Raw genomic sequence first — 27,270 nt, 5'->3', positions numbered from 1 at the left:
CTTGCAACAAATATCCTTCTCTCTACTGAGGTCTGAAAATTATTTCTCCCCTCCTGGCAGATGGCAGAGCTGCCATATAATTCCCATCTTGGCACCACTACAGGCTGGCCCTGCCGGGCGTTTTCTGGAGCACAGGACCATTACAAGCTTCACAGAGAAGTTTGGAGGTAGTCAGTGACACAGAGGAAGATGGGGAGGAGCCTCCAGGTCTCAGATGTCAGTTCCATAATGGTATTGCAAAATACCAAACAACGTTGAGGTCAAATAGGGCATTTCAGACATTAAGCACACTTACAGCATCCCCAAGAAAGCAAGGTTAATTTTGTGCCAGCATTTTAATAGTTTACCCTGGATCCAAGTAAATTAGCTTAACAATTAAGAAAACTATTTAATTCTTATTTATTCTCATAAATGCCAAGAATAGCCCCATTGCACACTGAAGAGTCCCCTTGCACCATTTAAAACTGCAACATGAATATAAGCCCTTAGCATTAGCTTTTTAAAGGATGGACCTTCTCCATGTGAGAAATAGCTGTTCTGGAAAACGGATGAGGAAGGGGAAAGACCTCTCCAACCCATACATGAGGGAGAACATGCAGGACTGATACAAAGACCAGGCTACAAAAGCTGCAGCCCAGGAACATCTACCTTGTCTGAGCCGCCTCCAGTGGACATGATCAACTGATCCTCTCCTCTTTCTGTCCCTCACTAAGGTCTTCTGGGACTTCCCAGCTCCTCCTCGACAGGCCACGCGCTCACACTAAGTAAATAGGACAGTCACATGGGCCAAAGGACCATCAGAGCTCACAACTGCCCTCCTGTTGCAGTTGGGCAGAGGTCAACAACATGGAAAGGCTCGCACACCCCCTGCTCGGTCAAACAGTTGCTCTCCTGGCCAAAAAACAGGGTTCTCAGCTTCATGGTCCAAATTCTCATCTTCCCTGCAAGCCGAAGGGCAGGGAAAGACCCATAACACACTTTACATGTCTACGGTACATCCCTGTTTTCCCCACCTTGTCTTGCCTTTTGCTCTGAGGCACAGCAAACCCTTATGTCTTCAAAAGCAGAACACATTCAACTGTGGTACACACCAGAGTGTCACCACCCCGGCAAGGTTACAGCCAGAGCCACCAAGCATTTGTCATTTCAACATCCTTGATTAACAAATCCAAACAAGAGAACTCTTCCTCTGAAATGCATTGGGTTGGAAAGGCACGTTTTATATTCTCTAAGCATCCTTTTGGTTTGTGCTTTCCCAGTTCTGTACACCCATCCTTTTAAACCCATACCTTCACCTAGATAGTCTTAACATTTTCCAAACTGTTCGCTTTGTAATCTCAGTCTGCCAAAAATCGTGCCCTATTTGCTCACCACTTCCTTTCAATAACTAATACTTCAGCTATTTCTCTGTGTGAGAACTAACTCTCTCTGTGTATTGAACATGTACAAGTATTGCTCAAACAGCCAGAGGGCAAACTAAAATTGGGGACTGAGAGCTGCATGAGATAAATTTAATGTTGGAATTAAAATACTACAACTCCAGGTTCAATACATAGTGCACCCACTAGATGGGGCAAAAAGCTAAATTCTGTTTAAAAAAAAAAAAGGCAAGCTGTCCAGGTGCTCCTTTCAGGACAGTTTCGCCTGGGCCATCCAACTAGGGGGAAGAACAAGGCAAAAAGAGCTCTGGGCACTAAACTTCTTTTTTCACTTCTAAAACTGCTCCAGGCTGGCAGCCCAGCACCTTGGCTGTGCCCCCATATTCCCCACATACACGCTGACCTGCCAGGCCTGAATTACTACAGCCAGGAATTAAATAACCCAGCCAAACCTAGCCTCCACGTCAAAGCCATCGCACAGGACACAGGAAAGGGATCCTCTGATGAGGCTGATGTGCAGGGGATGTTGCAGAGGAAGGAAGGGCATGATCCTTTGAAGAAGCATGTGTCCATGACACAGAGCTGCCCCGACTGACAGCTCAGCGTGTTGTAAGTGCCATGAACCCCATGCAAACCCTCAGCTCCAAAGAAGCTGAAAGTAGCTAGAAGTAATAAAAGGACCTTAACTCTTCCCCTGCCAAAAAATTTCCCTTCTGCACAAGCGTTTTACATAGCTCAATGCACCAAACCATTTGCTGAGCTTGGACCGTGGCCTTCGCTTTAAGGCCCTGCTGCTTTGGTCATAGGAGAGCCTTTTGTCCAGCCAGTGTTGTGTTAGGGAGTGTTTTAGGCTGGGCCCTGCACTCAGCTGCACTGCATATGGAGTAACTCTGTTCACCCCTGCGGAACCGCACCAGCTTCACACCGATGGCCCTCTGGGTGGGATCAGGACACCTGCCTCATAGGCAATCGCTCTGGAAGCTGCATTTCTCCCCCCTTCGGCATCACAACTATGCCTTTCACGGAATGTGCATGATATTCTAATCAGAGCAATTTCAGGTACAGAATAGAAACAAATTACACATATTCACTAATACTGCACTAACAAGATCCCAAAGTACGCAACCTCCTCTGGTTTTTATGCTTCTAGGGCGTAGGAATTTACACACAGCAATGTTAGCAAATGACATATTGACGTGGTGAGGCCACAAACACAGAGCACAGAATCCTGATCCAAAGCCCAATAGAAACGAGTAAGAATTATGGAAAAACTTCCACTGATCTCCCACGGGCCATCCAGAATGAAGCTCAGGGTTGCTGACGCACTGGGAGGGTCCTTTCCCAAAACCTTCCTGGAAAACACGTGGAGGATGAAGTTCATGATACCTCAGGTACATTTTGCGGACTGAAATCGCATTACCAATCACACCGTAATTCCAAACCCCACAGTCCCAGGCCAGTACCTTGTTCAGCATGTAGAAACCAAGGCTTTACAGGCACGCTCATCCCTTATCTCTCCTCCTAGCAATTTCTGCAACAACTGGAGTCGACATTAGACCCCACTCTGTACATAACGAAATAATGTCAGTATTTGCTATGACCACATACTACAAATGAGCTTTCTAATCACCACAGTCTCCTCTCCAACGGAAAGGCCATCAACCCACACCCAGAATTACCAGCCAATTAATGAAATTTTCCCACCTCACAAGGTTTCTGTTCTTCTTTATGCTTTAATGAGACCACGTTACAAGAAATGAAATAAAAATTGGCGAAGCTCCATGAACAAAAACAAATAAAACCTCAGTTTGAGTTACTGTGAACTTCCACTCTCCGAAGCCAGGAAGATCTGATTCACCAAAACAGTTGCTGTGTCCCTGTAGCTCTTTTTATAGCACAGCTCTAGTCTCTGCTGGATGCCTGATTGCCTGTTTCTTGTTATACTGAACACCTGTGCAAAACCTGGCACAAAAGTTAACTTTTTGCTTCCTTCAACATGCTTCGTGCCTTCTCCCTCCTCCTGCAGTGACTCATCACTTCCAACACACACTTCTTGAAAACGACCCGTTTGCACGGAAAAGCCTGATTCAGCACCCAAAATAGAACGAGTCAACTCACTGTAATCCTGTACGTCTCACTATCGAAACGCAGCTGCTCCTGATCAGAAGTACGCTAATATTTTAATAGGGGTTTAAGGCTGGGAATAAGAAATCTTCAGTCCAGAGCCAGTGGGACTGACGAACAGGCTGACTGCTAAATCGCAGACTGAATCAGAGCACATATGAATGAAGCCAGTTAATTTAGTTTGCCTTGCCTGTGGCTCAGACTGGCTTGGGTTTCTTATTTCTGTGCTGAAAGCTCTCGTGTACCTCCAAGGATGGCAATTCACCGCTAACAAGCCACAACCCTTTCTCCGCCGCTACCAAAGCACCTTGCAGTACTCTCAGAGGCAGCATGTGGCTCACCATCTCATTCTAGCTAAATATACTAATGCAGTCCCATTAAAGGTCTCGCATCATGTCTAAAAACCTCATCTTCAATCACACACTTGGCCTGCAGATACTGTACCTCGATTCATTTTTTCCCCTCCTTGTTTTGTAATAAATAATTGCCAGGCTTTCAAGGAGGAGGATAAATGGAGACAAGTCATTTGAGGCCTGCATTAAAATGAAGTGCTCTCATCTCTCTTTACCTGACCTGCTGGAAACTTCCTCTTCGGCCCTGCTCCAAATCAATAGCTGAGAGCAGCATGATGCACGCTAAATGGCATCAAGCAAACCTACTTTGTATGGGAAGAATAGAAAGAAAAGTCCATATTTAAATGCCCTAGGGGAACTTTTGACAAACAGGTAACTGCATCTCACCACAGAGACAGATAAATTTCAGCAAAGCAACTCCCAGTCCTTTGAAGACATGACTGGAAGATATTTCTATACAATATTCAGTGTTAGAAGTCCCTTTCAGCATAGTTAAGTAAGGGAAGCTGGTCCCAACTCATATGTCTGCCTGCCTTATGGTGTCAAATCCAGAGCTGAGGGAGGGAGACAGGCATCTGTCTGTATATACTCTAAGGATGCCTGATCTTGTGTGCCCCATCTGCTATAAAACGATGCATTTGGATTTGTTGGGGGGTTTTGATTTGTCAAAAAAGTACCCAAACATTGTGCAGAATGCAGTGAAATCTTTCAGAAATAAAGCAGAATTTCCATAAATGCCATGGTAGCTCCCCCTCTGTGGGAGTACTGCTGGTCTGAGACCTTAACCTCTGGCAAATAGCTCAGGAACAGTAAAACCAGGAAAAAAAACACTATTAGACACCCTGCAATTAAGCAGCTCCAACCTCCTCATTCATCCTGGTGAGAAATAATTTACTGGAGCCACCGTAGTTCTGGGTTTTTCACTATTACATGATTTTTCTTTAAAGCAAAAGTTAGAAAAATATGCTGGAACACAATTGCTGATAGAAAACCTCATTGCTTCATCTCTTGCCTAAAAAAAAAGGCTATATATATATATAGGGTATACAGGGTATATAATCATACTTCAGACTTAATAGCTCTGGGACCAGATCCTGATTTTGCCATTGTCGACTGGCTGGTTTAAACTCCATGGACTGGAGCGTGAAAGGACAGACAGGACCTTGCCCTCTTGAGAGAAATCAGTGTTCCCTTAAATGGACTTTTCTGTCATAAAAAAGTCAAAATGTCACCATCCCAGGGCAACTCCTCTTCTTGTGACCTCAGCCATATGGTACACAAGCTGGCCAGAATTATCTCATGCTATATTCAGCACACAAAACCAGGGCTCCCGCCTCAGGAAAAAAAAAAATGGCATGGGGAATAATTCAATTATTCCAGCAACTCTTAGGAAAGAAGAAAATCAAGGAAGGGCTCACCATTCACCAGGATTTGGGGGGACACCCTTGAGGAGTGCTTGCCTTGCAAGCAGGAGGGAGGAAATACAGTATTATCAGCAAACACAAGAGGGAAGTGCAGCACCAAAATCCAGCCCGCCGCGGGGAAAGAGCAACAGGCTTCCAGCCTCAGCTGAGAGGTTTGTGCTTGCATGCTGGGGCACGATGGCATAAAAGAGGGGTCATTTCATGGTAAAGTCTTTTTCCCCCTCCCCTTGTACTGATGCCTGGACCCTTGAAGAACCTCATTTGCTTTACATGGCTTTAAGGAGGCCATTTTAGTGAACAACATTGGAAGCTCAGGCTGAGTGCAAGGTGTGTTATAGCCACAGTCTCCCACTACATCGGCAAATGCTGTCATTTAAGCCCAAGGTTAAATTAAATTGGACAGCATGAAAGTACACTTGTAATTACCCATATTTTTCTTGTCTAAACTCAACTCTTTCATCAGCTACTCTTTGACATAATGCCTCTAAAAAGACAACATTATGAGACCTTAGAGCAGGAATCTGAATCCAGCCACTTAGGACTTTGTCTTCAGTATTTCAGCGGTTGATACAGGAAATCCTACAAGATTTAATGGAGATAATGAGCTTTCAGACTGTACTTTGAACACAACAACAATTCTCCATCCTAATGATGGAGAGGTTTGTTTTGGTTTTTTTTCATTTTTAGATTGTAAAGAGGATTTCTGCAGGTTCCCTTTGCGTTTCGAGAAACCCCAAAGGACAACTGTACTCTAGGAACTCCAACAGTTCTCCGAAGACCCTCTCTCAGAAGATGAACATCCCTCATGGAACAAGATGGTCTTGAAGGTTCCTTTCAACTCAAACCATTCTATGATTCCTGCAGGGCCATGGGCCATTTACAGAGATCTGAGAGAAACAGGAATCCAGCTCAGAAGTAGGAAGCTCAAAGCGTTCATCCAGACTTTGTGTTCTTTAAAATGAGATGTATACAGTGTGGAAATGTTCCCTGGAGTCAAACAGAATGAGAAACAGATGGGAAATTATTTGCAAACAGGAACTCTTTTCTTTCCTTGTTTGCTTGCCTTGTTTTGTTTACCCCTCAAAATCCTAACAAGAAACACAAGTAGGATAATATGACTGCAAGCTACTCCATACTAGCAGAGCTAGATAAACAAAACTACAAAGCACTGACAAAGCAACACATTTATTTTTACGTGATGTGTTGAGTAAGGCGTCAAGTCTTACCTTGGGCCCCAGTCCAGCAGACGCTGATGCATGGACTTAATTTCATTGCTGGGAGTACAATGGGGCTACGCTGAGCAGTAAAGTTAAACATATGTGTACACTTTTAGGACTGTGGCCTTAACCAGTAAATCTTAATTACACTTTTCGCAGCTGACAAGAGCAAGCTTTATGCTAAGTACTATTAGTAGAGATTAAAGTTTTGACTGAGCGTATTTAATTCAGTGCATCGTTCAGTCCTATAAAGACAGTAGCAGCTGAAATCAAAGCACCATGGAAATTTATGCTCTAAGTATGAATGTAATATTTTAGTAAATGATTGCAAAGAGTTACACATGGAGCCACATACGGTGGAATTTAATTTACAGAGAACAGCCTCTATCTTTTAGCCATTCATATAAAGAAGATTTAAATATGAAATAAATTGCAAACACTTGCAGCTGAAGCAGGATGTTGGATGATGTTCATTCATATTGAAATTACATCTTTAAGTTCCTCTCAAGCTACATAAATGTGTCTATTATGGACTTACACGTACATGTAAAACAAGCCTCTTCTGTAATAAAAACATGTATTATTAAAGTGCTGTTTTCCAGATAAAATTCTTATCGTAAACATTAAAAACTGGTCTCTCATGCTTCTAAGCATATTTCATGACTGCATTAGAAACATTTTTTCAAATGTTGTTTATCTCTACCATTCCTGCTTTATTGCTCTTTTATTATTTCTATTTCAATGAACTTTGTGAAACTTGATTAATCGTTTTAACTTTTGCTTGGAAGCACTTTCACTCTTCTCAATTCAAAGGCTATTGCTGTATCCAAAGAGATGAAAGTTAAAAAGCAAAAATAACTAAAGAAAAATGAGAAAAGGAACCACAGCAATCCTCAGCGTCACTCAACTGCTCTTAGTTTGTAACTGCCTGTCTTTGAGACTAAACCAAATCACCAATCTTCATATCTTTTCAAACAATTCTACAAAAGAATTAGGAAGATTACAAGTGACCGTAAACACCCCCTTCCCTTCCTTTTCAATATTATATCAAATGAATGCATTTTTCTTGAAGTAATCTGACAAGGGCTCCCATTAACGATACAGGAATGCAGCTAAACACATCACAACAAAAAAAAATAATTACAAGAAAAGCAAAAGTCAAAAAGAAAGGCCTTTGCAGAAATGCTGCAGACTTTGTACAACCTCCTGCAGATCAGCATATTTTACTGTGTGGGAGTGGGGGAAATCCCAGCAGCTTTCTATTGTATCATGTTATTTCTTGGCCCATTCCCAAGCAAATAAATAATCATTGTAATGAACTAGATTCATACAACGTAGCAGAAGTAGACATAAAATCCAATAGATAAGATAACCAATGCTCAAAATGTTTCTTACACATGGGCTAGAAGTTGCACATGGCTTGCCTATTAATCTTTCATTTGCTCAACTGTCCTTGCACTAACAAAGAGCAGGATTACAGAGAGCAGCCCATGGCAGGAACTGGCTAACCATGCTTCCCAAGCCCAGCCTAAGTGGATTTCATACTGATACGCTAATTCATCAGTGGCTTTAGTTCCCTTTGACAATCCCACCTATGCTACTGAGCAGGGACTGGAAGCGTTTTCCACAGCACATCGTACATGCACTTCCCCGATCAGCTGCGCTGCTGCAGCAAACAAGTCTGCAAGGAGAAATTAAAAGGAAGATTTGCTGCCTGCAACTATTTGTCATATATATGAAATACTCAGCACTGCACAGGTTAGGAGAGGGTGAAGCCTGTCTTTGCAAAGCCTCAGCTACTCACTACTCCTACCTTTTTTAATGACCCATGAAAGGCCATTCTGCTAAGACTGCCAAATGAAGCTGCCATCCTTCCCAGCAGGCAAATGTTGCTCTCATGTACACTGAGCACCCTCACTCCACAGGGCCACCGAATCAAGAGAATCAGGGCCTCCAGAGGAGAAGAACTGGCACAGTAAATCATTTCCCAGGCATATCCAGCGAGAAAGCCAGGAGTCCTTCCTCACACAGAATCCCCTGTTGCCTTCTAACCAAAAATAGCTCAAAGCTTTTTAAAATACAGATGTTATTTCATTTTTCTTTTCACTACAAAATGGGCCTGAAAGTTAGGCAAGCCGCACTGGATGTCATCTCCTGCCCTCTGCTCTCAGAGTGAAATACCTGAAGGACACTTTGCCTCTTGGCTCATACCTGACGGTCCTGCTCGACTCCACAGCACACATGAAGGGATTATGATGAAATCAAAGTGGATTTTGTTTGTAATGAGGAAAATACACTCCAAATTTGAAGGAAATCCAAGCTAGAAAAGCACATTCTCCTGTGCCTGTGGCCAGCTCGGATCCTCCAGGCCCAAGGCCCAGCTGCTCTCTAATGAAGCCAACAGTGCTGTGACCAGCGCTAGCCCCGAATCCACCCCCACACCTCCATGGCTGCAGCAGGGCTTCGACTTACAGCCTCAGGGCAATAAAAACTGGAGATGGATAAAAAATCCCTGCTCCTTAGGGAGTGCTCTGCAGCCCTAACGAATCCTCACAGAGCCCAAATCTCCTGGCAGGGGTTTGAGGTGAGGTGGATATGGTGAAGGGTGAGAAAGTCCTTTCGCGGCCTTCTGGACAAAATGCAGAATCCCATTCTCCTATAAACCAGCTGCTCTTTCTATTTTTAAATACTCTGGAGGGACTCAAATATTGCAGTGATGAGAGAAGAGGAGGCTCATGTAAGTACCTAGGCAGATGGATGCTTAGCAAAGGAAGGAAACTATCCCTGCGGGACAGAGCCACAAATAAAAGTTCATTCCAGCTCAGTTATTGAAGCCCAAACAGGTAAAATATCTGGACAAAGGTGTTTTAGGCTTTAAGACTAAGCTGCTTTCAGGAATGCTGTTCTTCCACTTTCAGCAAGGCACAGCAGTTGTTAAAAACGTGCTTAGATGGGTGTTATAACACAAAGCCCAAGCAGCCACAAAACACTGCCCACAGAGCAATTACCCACAACATAGGAAACGGGCTGAAGTTTGCTGAAGTTTCTTTGGTCGTAGCTTTGTAAAAACTCTGACTAATAATTTTTGACTGAATTTTCATGTTGTTTTGAATCAAGTGTGAGGCAGCTGTTCATTTTTCTCAGTGATAAATCACCGTTTCTTGACATTTGGAAACTTGGGAGACAAAAAAAAAAAAAAGAGGGGGAAAAGTGCTGAGGGTGGACTCAATTTTAGTTATAATCATTTAGCGCATTCAGATGCTCAGCCTCAAAAGTGTGTTGACACCATGTCGACGTGCAGGCAAATAATGGAAGGATGGACTTGCCAAAGCAAGATGAGGGGGAAGGCGGTAGCCGTCCTTCCCACAGCTGCCGATGGTCCTGGAGTTCCCATGCAGAGTACCTGTGTATGTAAAATGGCAGAAGCATGCAAATCCATGCAAGATTAGCCTCAAAGTCCAGGAAACGGCGATCTTGCTGTGTCCTTCATTGTTCAGCTTTTACTCCGTGTTTGCCTTACGGCAGACTTCTCTCTTTTGCGTCTCTGGGTTTGGGAGGGAGAAGGGACAATCTTTTCCTTGCTACTCCTACAAAAGAGATGCTGGCCAAGGAGGAGCTCCACATCCTGTCCCTGTCCCTCCCTCCCCCCCGGGGCAACAACGCAATTCAATTGGTAATAATTCAAAAACAGAGTCTTGAACAAGGACTTTCTGAAAGCATCTGACCCCATTTTCAAGAGAGGAAAGTTAGGAAAGCAAAACCCCTGCTCGGTTTCCTGCTGTTGTGCTGTTTATTTCAGAATATTTCCATTGTTAGAGAGCAAACCCTTTGCATGCGAACGCGAGGAGGTAGCATCAGCCTGAAAAGATGGCTAAATCTGGCTCAAATTCCTTAGGAGCCTGACCTCTTCCTATTGAAGTACATAGCAACACTCCCACTTGCTGTCCAGTGTGGCATTTTTACACCCCTATCCCCCAAATTAATTCTGTGTCGCATTGAAGGAAGTGATATAAATAATCCCCTAGGAACGCATTTTCCTATAGGTAAAGGGATAATATTTGAGTTTCACCCAGGAAAAGTGGAAGAGTCACAGAACACACGCAAGCCTGTTGCTGCAGGAACTCACACGCTTGCCAGGTTCCGTGCACCCGAAGGCCGTTGCACTGAAGTGAGGAAAATGATTAGCAGGAATAAGTTAAGCACAGATATAAATTTCTAGGACCAGGCCAGCAGAAGGAACGGCACGTGAAAAAAAAGAGAAAGGTTTTATGTGAAAATCTGACAGCATTTTAAAATAAACTGCAATACCACAGGTTTCATATAGGCACAATTGTTTCATATATATCAGTTTTTTCATTAAAATTATTGTTCATTTCAGGGACTGAAACAATTTTCTGGGTGTTTGCTTTTCTTAAAATCTGCTTTCTACTTTTATTTTCTTTCCTTTTTCCTAGTTGATCAGTAAAACAGCTTCCATTTTCAGCTTTCCATCAAAAAAAAAAGGTGGGAGGAAGCATTATTTCAAGGCACATATTTAATTGTTGGGAGGGAAAAAAAAAAAGGACTGCTTCCCAATGAAAGGATTTTAATGTAAAAAAGCACAGTCAGATCAAATGCAGAGGCACTCACCGAAGTTACAAGGACATGAGGCGGTTTCCTTAGCAGGCTTGAAAAATCATTTCAAGCCAGTACGCATCCAGTTTCACTGATGGAACTACGAATTATACACTCAGCTAGCTTGGAAGTGTAAACATCCTATTTCTGTTCCTTCTTGTTTGTTGTCACATCTTTGATACTTCCAGTGGAGTTAGTTGCAGCAATTCATCCAACCAACAGAACTTCAATATTATAACTCCTATAGTGTGGATTTTTTTCAATTGCTCATGTGAATCTGTCACAGCTAGAGGAAAGTGATTCTCATCTGGGCAAAGTCCCTGGAAGCTACTTCCATAGCAAATTACATTTTTATTGTTATTTCCTGATTGAGTAATACAGCTGGAGCAAAAAAACATGCACAAGTGAAGCACATCGAGTTAAGTCAAAGCACAATAATCCTCGCAGATTTCTCTTGGCTGCAAATCCCTGTCCATTGATCAGATTCTCCTGGGAACAGCCTGCTTGTGCTTGTTTGGGAGGTAGGAGGGTGGGGTCAGCATTAATCCCGGATTTTCATCATCCCTTTTCACAGATCCAAAACTAGCTGTATCTTTGTGGTCCTCCCAGCATGGCTGGGTATGAGTTCGTCGGTGATGAACACTTCTGGGGGCTCTGGCAGTACATGTTTCAGTGCAAATATTGTTATTAATAATTCTTAACTCTCCTCCTCTGTTAAAATGGAACAGATTAGGTGCCTGATCCTGATTTCACGGCTGTGAAATGGCTAACACGGCTGAAATCCATGACTAAACGCTTCTTGGTTTCACCCACTGACTTTAATGAAGTTCTTGCCAATTAATAGTGGGAGTAAACGACAGAATCAGTGCCTCAGCAACATCAAAGGAATTAAAAGTGACTTAAAGAAATGAACAAGTGTGCTTTGTGCAATGCCCTTCTGGAGCTTGAATTTTCATGGCGCTTGTTAGTTCAGCCAGAGCGAGGATGACTTGCCGGGCTGTTGTCCCTGTGGGAACACAGACCCCAGTGTGGTACGGGAGCGCTGACTGCAGCATGTGGCCGCTTCTCATCACGCCTTTGGATAAAGCGGCTGAAAATAAACTGGCACGGGAGGGGAATAAGCAGATAGCTGGGAGGGGATTTTTTCCCATCTCTGGCTTCATTGATACAACAAAATGGAAATGGGCTGTTTGTTTTCCCTAATGCTTGTAATAATAACTGTAGTGATACATTTGTCATTGCCAACATTGCTTTCCTTCCCCAACATAAACTATTGTATTTTTAAAAAATGTCTCTTAATGGCTTTTATTTATTTGCAGGGTTGTAATTTCATGCTGTTCTCCACAGCCCTGTGAGCTGGGCCCACTCTGGGGAGATCAGTAGTGGTATCTGCTCGTCTTTAAAAGTGAAGGGGAAAGCAGGGAGGCTGTGGGGTGTGTGCTGAAGGAGGGATGAAGGGGATGTCAGAAAAAAGATAGAGAAGGAGGAGGCCACATCTACACCCCAAACATGCCAAACTGAAGTCTGAACTGAAATACAACTAGGAAGAAAGCAGCATAGGAACATGGAGCTTTTGCGTGGGAGGGGAGCAGGGGAGAGGAGCAGAGCTGTGTGTCACAGCAGACCTTACACTGGGTAGGGCAGTCCCTGCCCTGCAACCGACAGGCTCTGAGGCCATTGATTCCAAGTGACGGCCTGGAGAGGGACGAGAAGGATGTAGAAATACAAGATTGAGGTGGAAATTTTGGAGCGCAACTCCTTCGCCTCTAACTACACCTACTTTAACCATTAGTGCTACCACATCAAAGTGGCGGACGAAGCAGCCCCTGACACCATCATAGAATGGTTTGGGTTGGAAGGGACGCTGAAGATCATCTAGTCCAACCCCCCTGCCCTGGGCAGGGACACCTCCCACCAGACCGGGTTGCTCAAAGCCCCGTCCAACCTGGCCTTGAACCCCTCCAGGGATGGGGCAGCCTCAGCTTCTCCGGGCAGCCTGGGCCAGGGGCTCACCGCCCTCAGAGTGAAGAAGTCCCAGCGTTATCATGCAGAGCACCCTACCTCCCCTTTGCTCTCTCCCCTGCGTGGTCAGGTCACTATCACACAGAGCTTTTTCTCAAAAAAACCCCACCCAAACTAAGTCAAAAACCAAAATAATTGTGCACGTGCTTTTGTTTTTTAAAGTAAGCCTTCATTTCTCCTGCCAGCTCCAGCCGTGGCCCTGCTCAGCGCATCCCCCCGCTCCCTGTGGGGCAGCCCCAGAGCAGCTCCCGCGGCGGCTGGGCACCGGGACATCCCCCCAACTCCCCCCCTCCAAAAGTCCCACGCCCCGATCCCCCGTGGACGCCGTGGGGCTTGGCTGCCGGCCGGGGCTGCACCCGCCCTCCCGGAGGCGGCTTTAAGAGCGGGGGCGGGCTGCTGCGGGGCCGCGGCTTCTCCTCGCCGCCCGCCGAGCCTTTCGCGAAGTCGCCGGTGGCGGCGGCGGCGGCAGCGTGGGCTGCGCGGGGCGCGCACGTGTGGCGGGGCCGCGGGTGGGCGCGGCGGGGCGGCCCGGGGGCGGCGGGGGGGCCCTGCCCCGGCCCCCGGCGGGTTGTGCATGGCCCTGCGCGGGCGGCGATGGCTGCGTGAGGATGGCCCAGCGCGGGCAGCCCGCACCGCACGCCATGGCTGCCAAAGAGGAGCTCTACAGCAAAGTCATCCCCCGGCGGAACCGGCAGCACCGCGCGGGGACCATCAAACATGGCTCGTCGCTGGAGATCCTGCTGTCAATGGGCTTCCCCAAAGCCCGGGCGTAAGTCGCCTGCACGGCCCCTTTTTCCCCGCGGCTCTTCCCCCCCCCTCCAACACCCCCCCCTTTCGTTTTACGGCGGCGAGAAGCGACGGGCGCCTTTCTGCTTCGCTGCTCCAGACCGCCACAGGCGGGCGGCGCGGCGCCGAGCTGCGGGAGGGGATGCCGGCCAGCGGGGGGATGCGCTCCCGGAGCGGCCCGGGGATGCTGTACGGGCCGAGGGATGCTGCGGGTCGCATCCCTCGTCGGCCACAGCAACCAGGCAGGAGCGCTGTCACCCCGGCTCCCGGGGGGGACCGAGGGAGGTGGCTGGGGGGGCGCGGCAGGTGCCGTCCCCGCCGCCCGCCGGTGCTGAAGGGCCTCGGAGCATCCCGCCTGCACCGCCCGGCAAGCATCGCTGCAAAGTTTGGGATCGGCAGGGAGGCAAATTTTTGCACCCCCAGCTGAAATCAAAGCCCTGTGCTTTGAAAATAAGGAGCCCTTTGGCGCAATTGCTGTGGCTAACTCGGTCACCCGGGAGATTTTCTTTAATCCATGTACAAGTAAACCAAAAAAGGAACGGAGCTATAGAAGAAAATTTCCGTAGTCCAAAGTGGTAGGTTTTTCTTGCCCAGTTTAGCAATGCCCTGGTGTAATCTCCCTGCATGTGCTTATGCTTTAAATTAATTAGGCAGCAACCTAATGATAACTTCATAATGACTCTCACAGTTTTAAACATAGTGGCTCCTGAAGTGGGACTGTGCGCTTCAGGATGCAAATTAAACCAGCGGGGATTTGGATGATTCCTTGATCTGCTTAAGTTTTACTTTTGCTGTTGATACCAATCAGAACTCAGTGGTTTTGCAGCCTGGCTTTGTGCAATTTTTTATAAACGTAGAGGTACACACATGCAGTTTTAGGGACATATGTCATCTGTGGATTCATGAGGTTCCCTTGGATCCACTAGCACATACAGAAAATCTAGTGTGTATTCCATTGTCCTACTTACGCTCCTCATGTCTGTCAGTGATCTATAGTTATCTACCGAAATCAACATATAGCATTTATATACAATGCCTGCAAACGGAGATAGTAGGAGACCGGTGACTGCATGCGCTGCACGTTTGGAAAAACAGACGTGCAGCTTTCAGTGTAGCTAGAGAAAAAAGCAGCTTGATACTATGAATGAAACTAGTTATTACCTGTACAACAATGCCATCAAGGCTAACAGTCAGCCCTGGTCTTGCCTAACCATTAGCCGAGGAACTATGTCTATCGTTCACATTCTTGCCCAAGAAAATGCTAACATTTGACAAAAATGGACCCAAAGCTTCATCATACAAGACAGGGAACGTTAAACACAGAGAGCAAGCCACAGAAAGAGGTAAAATATCCCCAACGGCAAGGAGTACTTATAACAAATATAACCAGCCAGATGTTTAAAACTGTCTTGGTTCTAAATTCAAAATACTGTGATATAATATAACCCTGTTTGACACTTCAGCTGTCTGCTGGGAGGGGGACCACTTTCCCAATCTGAGGTAGCAGTTACTGCCTCTATTCCAGCCTGCTGGAAATACTACAAATAATTCATCATTAAGATTGAGATAAGAAGGAAAAACAGAAACAAGCCCAAACCCTAAGTACTGACACCAAGGGCACACTAAGGAACGGCACACAGGTTCGGAAGCGTGAGAGACAGGACTGCACAGCAAAAGGACATTCCCTAAAGGTCACTGCTTCCCAGGAGCTAATTTTCAACTCACGGCATATTACTCTGCAAGTGTGAAGGAAAGAGGTCACAGAGTCACCAAGGAGGTGAAAACACTCTGTCTCCCAAAGATGTTATTGAGAAGTAGCCTTAGAGTAAAGCCCTTCTGAGTCTTCTCCCAAAACTCTCCAACTCCTGTCTTCTACCCCAAAGCCACAGTTATAACAAGAGACAGAGATTTCAGCGAAACAGGAGATTTCAGATCTGTGCCTGTAGATCCTGCGTACAAATACAAGCCGGGCTGATACTTAAAAAGTGGTGACCATCTGTTTGGATGGCTTATGCAAAACAAAGCTCCGAGTTGTCAGACTAGTCTGTCAGGCATGTCACAAAATGCCATCGCTGTTGGCACCAGTGGCCTCCCAGCTTCTTGTCAGAGCCAGGGGGATTAATTGGGGCAGGGGACGGAGAAGACTGTTGAAGCCAGGGTAAGAGACACAGGAGCTACCCTGAAGATCACGAGTGCTGTTTTCAGATGTGGTATTGAGACAGTACCGAGATCCGGGGGAGTACTCACATTGCCTAACTTTCATCTTCTAATTCAGTTCGAGTAACTTCACGTGCCTCGCACCCCTACCAATGGACAGGTCAGCTTCTGTCTCTTCAAAACAGAAATCATTAATTATTTGATAATATTTATCCATGCTTACAGTTTATAACAGCAATAAGAGCTCAAATGGCCAGGATGATCCTGGGCTTGCGCTGCTGACAGGAGCTGAGGATTCTTGTGTTCATTTTATTTTCCTGGTTCTATGTGACTTTGGGCAAGACACTTCCACACTACGTATGCTAAAATAATCAAAGGTGAAAGACTAAATATGATTCCCAAGTACTACTGGATGGTTAGTGAAGACTAGCTCGGGTAAAGGTAGAAAATAGCATGAGACAGGCTGAAACCAAGAGAGGATGTCATAGGCATTTATGCTTCATGTATCAAGTGCAAAACTGCCACGGATCTTTATTCAAATCAAGGCGTTATTAAATAAGCCTTTATTTGTCCATCTTGCATGTGGTTTATGGGGACCGGGGATAAAAGGTCCGTCAAAGAAGGATATATCCTTCCTTTCTGAACTAAGATAAGATTGAGAACTGGTATTGAAATTAACCGAACTCCACTGACATCAGTGTCCCATCACATAGCCTGAGACCCTGGAGGTTTTCCCCAATCCCCCACTAAGTCCTTCTCAGCACAGGTAGAAAAGCAGCTTTGCTGTGTGCTCCTGGACACAGCAAAGTCTGTCTGCCTCTTTTCCTCCTTCCCAGTGACAGCTTCAATTCAGCTGGGCTACTCTAAATTACGTGGTGATGCAGCGATGTACAAACCACCTTTGGATGCATTTACCTGTGGCTGGCAATTGCTGTAGTATGTCACTGTAGTATGTCATCGCTTTGGACTATGACCGTAAAGAGCTGTTCTATTTTGTTTTGTTTTGGTTTTGTTGTCAGCACGCAACCATTATTTTCTTTATTTTGCAATTAGCCCATTATATTACGTACTGTCTAGTCATGCAGCAGGAGGCTGTCTTTATCCCAAGTAGTTTCTGATTTAAATAAGGAAGGCAAAGGCAATATTACAATTGCCATTTTGCAATTTGGGCACCGAGAGAAACATTTTACCCGGGGTCACACAAAAGTCTAACCAGATCCCCAGTATCTCAAGAACCTACAGACAAGAACAGGCTTCATCTAGAAAAAGATTTTGCGCAATTATTATTTCCCAGTTGTCCCAAAATATTGTACCTCGTCTTGGCAGTGGTTGCACCCGCACATCTAATCTGACTGCCAGCACCTCTCATTCTTGTGTGATCATCCCTATAAAGGGGCTGATAGTCTTCCTGAGAGTAAATGGAAGGGGAAGCACAACGTAGCTCACAGGCCATGGAAAACACAGGGGATCACTTAAAACCATTATACATATACAAGCAATTTAAAAAATCTGTGCATAACATGTATCTCTGTAAAATGCTAAACATAGGAATATTTAGTGACGGACTGTTTTTTTCAGGATGGAAGAAGGCCTTTGACCAAACTAAAGTTGTTGGAACTAACATAGGGATAAGCAGTTGAAATCCTCTAGCCTGCACACAAATCAGTGTGGCTCCAGAATCTGCAAGTTCAGGGATTCAGTTTTAAAAGTTTCATGCCAGAATTTAAACTCCTCCAAAACATCCTCAAAACCAGAAAGTTAAAATTCTACTTTGAGAACAAAATCCTCCTTTCTTTGTTGTAATTCTGGGTGTGTATATGTTCATGAATATGTAAATATATAAAATTTAAAACATTACTTGAGTTTCTGTATACAATTCTGAATTCAAGCCACAGCCCTGAGGTACTGTTTTATAAGAGATCCAGACATAGAAAAATTAAGATAATTCTCTGGCCTCTGTCATTACTCAAACCAGGTAAATCACTGTCCATAAACAGAACACTTTTATTAGAGGCATCGTGCTTTTTTGAATGCCATGCTGTGTGTGATAAGCCTAAGAGATGAGCGCTGTTCTTGACTAAGGTGGCAAAGCTTTCCAAAACTAAACTGATGTTCCTTCCCATCATCTCAGCCTGAAAAAGGAGGACCATCTTCTACAGACAGGTCATAATGCTGGTTCAGTGCGTAATGCTGTGCTCCTGGGTGAATCTGCTGACGCTAGACATAATTGCAAACATTTCCCCCTCATAAAAATGGGATAGACAGGAATATTATACGTTTTACCATGAATCAACTTCACTGCTTCCCCTATGCTACACATTTCCTCCTTCCTCCCTCCCACAAAAGACCACCTGGGTTTAACTCTGTGTTCGTGGGCATGAAGAGAAGTTAATTCACAAAGCCGTACCGCATTTCCCCCGGTCCTGAATAGAACCAAGCCAGCCTGATTTTGATTTGCTTTCTCAGTAACTATGAGAATTTAGGAGTATTAAGAGTTTCATTATTCTCAAAGAAAAGAAGCTCAGATCCAGTTTACAAACAGTAAAATCTTCTCTTGTGTTTTGAAAATGTTTTCGAGGCTGCTAAAACATGTTTTGCCTAGTAACAGACTTAGCAACATAGCAGTACTTCAGCACAGAAAGGCTGTGAAGTCTCTCATTCCTCTAGGGTTTGAGCTGGGTTTGGGAAAATACTGCATGGAAAAAAAGTGCTGCAGATAATCTTTCAATTTTGAAGTGGTTTCTGTTCCTTCACGGCCTTGCCTTCAGGGTATTAGTTTTCTGCAAATACTCTTGGCTGAAATTCATCCTACTACAAAGGACCAGCCCAAAGCGTAGGCATCCCCTAAGTCCCACTTAAGCTCCTCAAGCTTTAGAAAGGTTTTCATGATTCAGTGACTTGTGTTGGCCTGGTGTGGGGAGGGAAACCCCATCCCAAGTGAAGAAGCTGGTGGATAGAAATGTTTCTAGAAGCAGCAGTTCAGAGGGCTACGCTGAAAGTGGATTTCCAAGTTGGTTAACAGCACTGGAGGAAATCTTCAGCTACCAAATAGAAATTCCAGGTGGTGTAGCCGCAGGGGCTTAGCAAAAGCTTCCCTTAATGATCTGTCTGTGCCCATGACTGAAGACAGTGGGTTTCAGGCTTGGATAGAGCCACTGGATCATGCAGTGGAGAAACCATCTAACCAAAATACTTCCATTTCCAGTACTGCATATCAGCCATCAGACCGATGGACATTTTTAAGTAGGAGCTTCGTAGGAAGTGTTTGTGACCTATTTACACTCTACGAAGAGTACAAGAGGAAGAACTTGCTGGAAGTGAATCCTTTGGCAGATCACTTGGACAAGACCTGCTTCCCCTACTGTGACCCTCCCTTTTCTATGTGCCTGTCAAAGCTTTGGTGAGAAGTGGTGGGGCAGGCAGCTCTTTGCCCACGGCGGGGTTTAACGGATGAGAGTCTGCATTGTAACTTAAGCAACAGTTTGAGCAATTAACTGGTCTAGTTCATGTATTGCAATTCCTGGGTTCAGCACTGAGGCCTCTGAACAATTTTGTACATCTGTGCTGGAAGGGCTCCAACAGGTCTGCACTGCGCCGTGGAACATGGATACTGCAATTGAGTTAGCAGCTGCCAGGAAGGTGCACTGGAGAAAGGCAGTTGAGCAAACATACATTTGGGACTGAGTCCCGTGGCTGCTCTGCTTACGGATTATTTTTTTTACATTGGCTTTTTACAAAATTTTACATTTTACATTTTTTTACATTTACAGATTTCTGCTGTGGGACTGAGAGATGATTACTGCATTATTCAGACTGTTACGTGCCAGCGGCTCCATTGTGTTTGGTGTGGGGGAGATCTCTATCAGATAGTTCCTTACATTAAAGATCTAAAGTGATAAAACATAGAGGGCTTTTTATTTCCACTGCATAGTCTGGAAACTGAGGCACAGAGAAGCTTAGATATATGAATCAAATCTGTAGTTAGGCTGGCACTGGCACCTAAATCTGTACAGTTTCAGTCTAGTAGCTTAATCACAAGACTTAGATATCTAGTCTAAGTAGAACATCTATTTCCATGTCATTGTATAAAAATTTCAAATGGAGAGAGACCTTCTCTTATCAGAGGCTGAAGAAGTCATTCCTATGATAAGATCACACTCTAGAATGATAATGGCAGCAGTAAAACTCTGTATTACCTCAGTGATTCAGGATACTGTATACAGAACTGCCATTAATCATATCTGATATTTGGGAGAAGTGGAACAATCAGCTATTCAGGTCTGATATCGACAAAGGAAATGCTTCTGCCACAAACATCGAGAAAATTGTTTAAGGACCGAGCATCCCTATACAAAGATTGCTGACAGTAGAGCCAAGTTCAGCAAGTCACTGCAATGCTTGTTGTTTAAGTGCTAGCTACCCAGAAAGCAAGCTTGTACGTGTTCAGGGGAGAAAAAAAACACCAACTGTGCCTTTATAGTGCCTTCACACACCGCGCTTCATCGGGATCTCGTATTTAAATGTCTAAGTAGCATCACTGGTAGCAGTGAGTTCCTGGTTCAGTGGCAAGTCAGCCAGAAGACGGCAATCCCTGGATTTCTGAGATGTGTTTTTCAGGGCTATCTAACTTCGGCAAACACTGTAAGTGCTGTCAGAAAGTTTCCTGATGGTCCCTGAGTACTTAGCTCGTTTTGGTATTAAAGTGACACAGTGACAAGAAAACATTTGCTTGTGCTTCTGTCTCTTCGATGATGTTTTTGTCTTGGAACAAAGGTCCTGAACTTGATCCTACCCTCTACACGAGGAAGGAGAGGAGCTTCAGAAAGCGCGACCCAGACCCCACGTGTCACTGGCAGAGCCCAAAAAATGTACTTTGTGCCTTCTGTGTCAAAAACCCGTGGAGTTAATAACTTGATCCTTAGTATGCAATTCCCTTTCAAGCTACATATCAATTCCAAGTGATACAGATATCACTTATTTTTTCGTTTTCTGTCTCTTCACAGACTTCACTTCACAGACCTGATACTATTGTCAGCAGCCAGTCTAAATTTACTGACGAGATTCTCAAGACAAAGACTCGCTGGAGAAACCCATGATTTCAGATATCCAGCATGGACTATTTGAATGGAGCCTTGTTTGCATAAAATGCTGATTATTCTTCCCCTCAGAGGCTTGGTGACAGTGGCAGTTTGTTGGCCTGTTTCTGCAGAATTCTGCAGCACTTCCTTCGAAAGCAGTCTGGGAGTTTACCCCTAGATCACTGCTGCCACTTCGCTACGCAAGAGCCCATGCTCGAAGGGTGCTGACAGCCCTCGGGACCTCCTGAGTAAATACACTGACAGAAGTCAGGGGGGAATCCCGCTCTTTTGAAAGATCATGAGCAAAAGTTTCAAAACAAAAAATTTGGTGGTTTTAAATGTCAAGTGCTAACCCTGCTGGCTCCTGATGAGACTTGCGTTTTTAAGTCACCTTTGAAAGTGAATCTTAGACTCCCGAGCCTTGCTCACGCTTGAAAACGTTGCCCTAGGTTTTAACTGGCGCTCATAGTGGATTCACAGCATGTGCTCTGCAATTGCAAAAAGAATAGAGACATCCGTGTGTGTGTCTGTACTGCACCAGTCTAATTATCCTCAACAAGCAGAGTCATCAAAAGCGCTGTAGTTTAGCAGCTGACAGCGTTTTGGATTCCATCACCAAGACTGGCTGCAGGCTTTGTGCATTACAATGGGGTGCGCCGCAGCGCCTGTGTCTTACTCACCCCCTATATAAACAGACCTGAAAAGAATAGGCCTCGGCTTTGCTTGGCATTATTCTCTCCTCACCATATCCTACACTGCCAGGTCGTGCACAAAGACTGAATCTAGAGAGCAGTGTAAAGTGGAGGGGAAAAAAAACAACAGCAAGAAATAACAGGATGGGTTGAGGGAATTGCTAAAGTCACCGCAACGAAGCAGCTGACAACCTACATAAACAGTGTCTTAGACATCCTGTAAACTCTTGTCTGTGTTCATAAGACACAGGTGCTGCCCTTTGAAGTCCACTCTCCCAATATTTCTCCTGAAGCTTTGACAAGTCCCAGCAGCCAGAGGCGCTTTCTAAGGTACTCCTGAAATACCCACAGCTCAGTATGCAGCTACGAGATGTCGATCTCGCAGACCTCAGGAGCAGGAGCCATCGCTCCTCTGTTCTCTGGGAAGCGTCAGCCTTCCCTTTTTTTCCACAAGGATTCCCAAAAGAATAAAAACAGGCATGGAGAGCAGAGTTGCACGTGCAGATATGACAATATCCTGACAGGTATTGTCAGGACCTGAGTGGTTTCTGTCACCCACTAAACATCAGTGTAAAATTTAAACAGAAAGCAAGCAATTATAAACTGGAACCTAGAATGAGCGACGGGAGATGCGTCTGATGTCTTTGCTTTCCCCAGATACCAGATTCAGGTCCTTGGGACTGAAGTCCCCTGTCGTTGCCAGCACAAATACCTTGGTGGCCAGTCCCTGTCAGCAGGAGATGAGCATGGAAACGCTAGCGAAAGGTTACGCATGTGGCTGAGCAAACAGCAGCCCTGGGTAAACATTGGTTATCTGTCTTCTGTGCCAGAAATGCAGAGACATACCCAAAGACAGGTAACTGATAAACACCCTGGCCTTACATAGCCTGACACTGAAAGAGGTTTTAACTGTATTTCACTCACACCCATCACCCCCCTGCTATTAGCAAATGCAAGGCAAGTGCCACTTTTTTGCCTTTCGTGTAGTATTAGCTAGGCTCTGCAGTTCATGATAGTGCAGAATTAATCATTCGTGGTCGGTGACTGTGAAATAATTGCCAGTGTAGAGGCGGGTGTGTTTCAGAGAGATTTCTCATCTCCTGATTGGTAAAAATGACTATTTTCTTTCTCCTCTACCTAATGAAATATAGCAAGTTCTTACATGATACAAATTTCATTAACGGCCTGACTCAGCAAAGCCCTTGAGCATGTGCTGCTCTTGAACGGCTGGGATCAAGATGTTCGATACATTTCTACCCAGCATGCTGGGGGATGCGTCAGATGGCATTGGAAATACCTGAAATAGATAAAGTGGTACTGTTTTTCTTCTAAGCTGTTCCTCATTTTATTGAGAGCGACTGAATCAGTTTCGTGACGCAAATTTCAAGCCCCGAGTTTGTGCTGACATGAAGCACTAGTATCGTTTTTCCCTTGTATGGCACCAGTGCGTAGAAGCCTGACTTTTAATGCACCACAGTCCTGTTGTGCTGGGGGCTGTGCAAACAGAAAAGGAAAACACCATCCCTGCTCCAAGAGCCGGCAATCTAAATAGGAGCCAGAAAGAGCACCTGTCTCCAGAGAGGAGGATAGGGAGAGGGCACATGAGGAAGCAGACAGTATCATCTCCTGCTGACAGGCAGTGATCCCAGCGCTGTCTCCAAAATCCTGTACTCCCAGTCATTACCCGTAGTTACAGCGAGTTAGATTGATGGGTGAAATTCACAGCTGCATGAGAATGGCACTGTTACGAACAGTGGCTTTGAAATAAGTATCATTCCCGTTTTACAGACAGAAAAATTTAAAATGAGACAATACATCAAGTTGCTTGATGCCAGAGAGGGCACCTTAATTAACATTTGTCATCCACTCGAGACAAAGGGCGCTCCAGAATTGCAGGCTGTAAACGGTGTCAATGATGTCCTGCTCCCTTGTTCCACTATTATATTGAATTTATTCTTCACAATCAATATTTCTTTCTGAGAGCAGCTGCCAAGTCCTAGCAAGTGTCAAATCACAATATATTACCCATGAATAAGTTGTAGTCAGTTCTCCCAGGCACCGTTCAAAGAAATCCCAAACTAAACAAGAACTGGATCTGGTTCATATTCACACTAGTCCATGGGCAACGAAAACAAGCCTTGGAATAAATGTAACTTACAGCTGCACCTTACAAGACACATGTATATTCCGGTCTCTTTGACCCCCTCCCAATGCGTAGCTGTATCATAAATGCATTCATGTTCTAAAGGGCAAAGCCTCCGGTAATCAGCCCAGCACCATTTACTTTGTTGGAGCGACACTAATACACACCAGCCGAGGATCTTGCCCAGAAATAACTCGACTTTCATTGCTACGAAAGCTTCCTTTAGAGACCCAGTTTTTTTACACCATTCAGGCAATGCAAAGAGCCTGTGTGTAAATAAGAGTCAGTACCAAAGCCTCTGGGAGAAAAATATAAACCTCAGGTGTTTCTCGCCTATTCACAGCCATTTTTCTGTTGGGGCCACAGAGTCTTTTATAACCAGCGACTCACTGCTGTGTGCCGAGGGAGCACCGGGGTTCACAGCGCTTTCCAGAGCTGGTGAGTGTAACCATGTTTTCCCAGGCAGCGCGGGTGCAGCTGGCTCCCCAGGTTATCCTGATTTTTTGGGTCTGAAATGCGTCAGCCAAGCGCGGCAGGCTGAGGAGGGGATGGGTCAGGATGGGTCCACTGAGACCTGAATCGTGCACACACCCCGCAGCAGGCAGATAGCTTGTGCTGGGATGGCACAGGACAGCTGAGACTGTTTCTTTCCAATATTACAGTGATTACAGGTTCGGTGCTCCATGAGCATCCATGTCTCTGCTGTTTAACCCTGTTTCTTCTCAGAGTTAGCCCTGATGCGTAGCCTCCTGTGGGGGAGAGTTGCACAACTGGGACCTCTTACACCAACCTGAAACCAGCTGTACGGGGGTATTTAAATCTCACTGACCTGCTCCCCCATGGTGTTCCCTCTTTTCTCCTCAGGGTAAAATTTTCTACTTGAAAATGGGAAGGTCAGCCTTTATAAGAATTCTCTATTTCATCATCCAGCTTCCCAAAGACACTCATCAGGTGCCATCCCTGAGAGAGGAATTAACTCCCTATGAAGACCCTGACTTTGGGGGTCAATGTATCTTTCCACCTTCCACCAGTTCCTGCCCCAAAGCTGCTGATCCTCATCGGGATCAAAGGACTTGGGGGGAGAATGGTGCATTAGATGTGCATGGTTTGACTGGGGTTTTGTTTGATTCTCATAGGCCTGTCAGCATTTGACAGCCATCATTCGCACAACCCTGAATTCCTCTGAAAGTGCATCGCACAGAAACTTCTGCTGGGGCATCGCCCCTGTGATTTCAGCCTAGGCTGTGTCTTAGCGACTCGAACGCCCAAGAAACGTGTCTTGCCAGGCTTCTTGTGTGAGTCAGCCTCACCAAGGGCGCTGGGCAGCCTGCTGCGATCCTTTTCATGTTCTCCTAGGAAACTCCTGTGACCAGCTGCTGATTTCTTTGCTTGCGCTTGGTGTTTAGGCAGGCCCATCTGCTGCAAAGTGAACTTTAAAAAGGGTAGAGCCAAGGCCGCCCAGCTAAAATGTGACAACAGGCAGGAAAAAATGAATAGGTCTTTTAGGATGATGCAGAAATGGGCTGCAAAGAGCCTGGGGCCAGGTTGGCAGAACACCATCTGGAAGTAGGTACTGGGCTCCTTCAGGCTTAGAGATCCCTTAGCATGGGAAAAGAATTGCCATGTCTTAACGGTCCTTCCTCCCTCCACTCCGTCCCCACCTCCACTCCACCAGTCTGCATTGACAAAGGGGGGTAAAATTCTCCCGCTGTTGCTGCTGCCACTGCCTCTTTTTGAGCATAGGACCAGGAGCTTGCTGAGGTGTCATAGGATTTCCCTGTACAACAGCTTAAGAATTTCACATACTTGCTGTCAGCAGCTTGTTCTAGGGGAGAAGGGTGACAGAAATGTCATTTCAGTCCTTCCTGATGGCCAGTGGGGTTATGCAGATATGGGATGGGATGAGGGCAGTGTATGCCAGCGCGTGCAACCCAAGCTGAGCACCTAACACCCTCTCTTACTTCTGTGGGAGTGGGGGGCAGTGGAGAGGACAGTCACCAGGGTTTGTTTATCATCCTTTTCTGACATCTAAAGGTCACTGGAAAACCTTGTCCCATCTAACAGGAAGCTGAAGCGAGTAATGCAGCAAGAGCCGCTGCAGAGCAGCCCGCCCAGCAGATTGGCTGCTGCCTTAAGAGAAGAAACATCTGCCTCGGCTCCTTGCACCACAGCCAGCTTCAAGGGCAAGGTGCTGCCTTCTTTTGGCTTTAGGTGCCCATTGGTGGAGGAGGATAGCAACTCCATGTCTCACAGGGGCTTCCAAGCATAAATACATTAAAGACTGGGAATATAAAGGGGTGAGCTATGATAGCGATGGGGTACAGGGTTTGTATATGGACCACAAAAAAGGCATGATTTCCCCCAGATCACCAAAATAAAAAAAAAACCAACCCAAAAAACATTACTTAGCAGCACATGGGAGAAAGTTGTATTGCTATGTTTGGGGGATTTTTTCCTTGCAAATGAGAGTTGATTCGCTGAAAGAAACTAACTATGAAACCTGAGTGCTTTGCTGCGTCTGGAAACCAAGCCCTTCTCAGAGGTCCAAAACAGATTACCTGAAGTCAGCAACCACTTTGGAAAATCTTGGCTAAATGATGCTCAGTGTCTCTGCAAATTAAACACCTCCCAACAAGCATGAAAGCACTGTAAGGTATTCGCCTGAGGACACAAAGAGAGTCTCTTGCAGTACTGGGTTTAGATCTCGGTAATTTGGATTTGCCATCAGGCCATAAATAACACCAAAATGTACTCTTATGTGCAAATTAGATACTGTTTCAGGCGTCTAGCTCAACTTTTCACCTACTAAATATTATTTCAATTTTGCTGCAGCATATCCCCAAGTCTTACAGGACCTTTGATGTGACTTTCATTTCAGTAATAGACATGAAATTTTGTGGTTTCTTAGGTTGGGTAAGGAAGGAATCCTTTTTCCATGCTGCTTTATCTTTCCCTTACTTGCAACACATCAGTTTTGAGTGTCAGGAACATGCAGTCAGTTTATTTGTGGAGTATCTTTCTAATCACAAAAGTATTTGAAGCAGTTGAACAATTTAGATGAGATTATGCAAATGGGATTGAATGTTGTGACTAGATAATTGTGCCTTTGCTTCAAGGTACGCGTCAAAGCAGAGACAAGTTTTCAGTTGGAATGAAAATTCCTGAAAACTATGGCTTTTTTGTTATTGTTGGTGGTGGTTGATACAAAAACAAGTGGCGAGTCCTAGAAGCGTCCTGTCTACACCCTGCAAGGTCTGGGCAGAGTTGTTCCCACTGCTGAA

General features: G+C 45.2%; 1 protein-coding gene across 2 annotated transcripts in view; it reads left to right on the top strand.

Moving 5' to 3' along the window:
• Positions 1-13,624: 13,624 nt before the first annotated feature.
• UBASH3B (ubiquitin associated and SH3 domain containing B) overlaps positions 13,625-27,270 on the top strand; it is a 73,697-nt gene continuing 60,051 nt past the window's right edge. Inside the window, exon 1 of one of the 2 annotated variants that reach the window (XM_074561160.1) lies at positions 13,625-13,902. In XM_074561160.1, the coding sequence (XP_074417261.1) occupies positions 13,742-13,902 (161 nt within the window). In that variant the 5' untranslated portion in view covers positions 13,625-13,741. The remainder of the gene's footprint in view (positions 13,903-27,270) is intronic. The other variant, XM_074561161.1, reaches the window with a different exon arrangement.

Source organism: Larus michahellis, chromosome 17 (assembly GCF_964199755.1).
Source record: "Larus michahellis chromosome 17, bLarMic1.1, whole genome shotgun sequence".
In the NCBI taxonomy this organism is placed as follows: domain Eukaryota; kingdom Metazoa; phylum Chordata; class Aves; order Charadriiformes; family Laridae; genus Larus; species Larus michahellis.
This window is presented reverse-complemented; position numbering and strand designations above follow the sequence as displayed.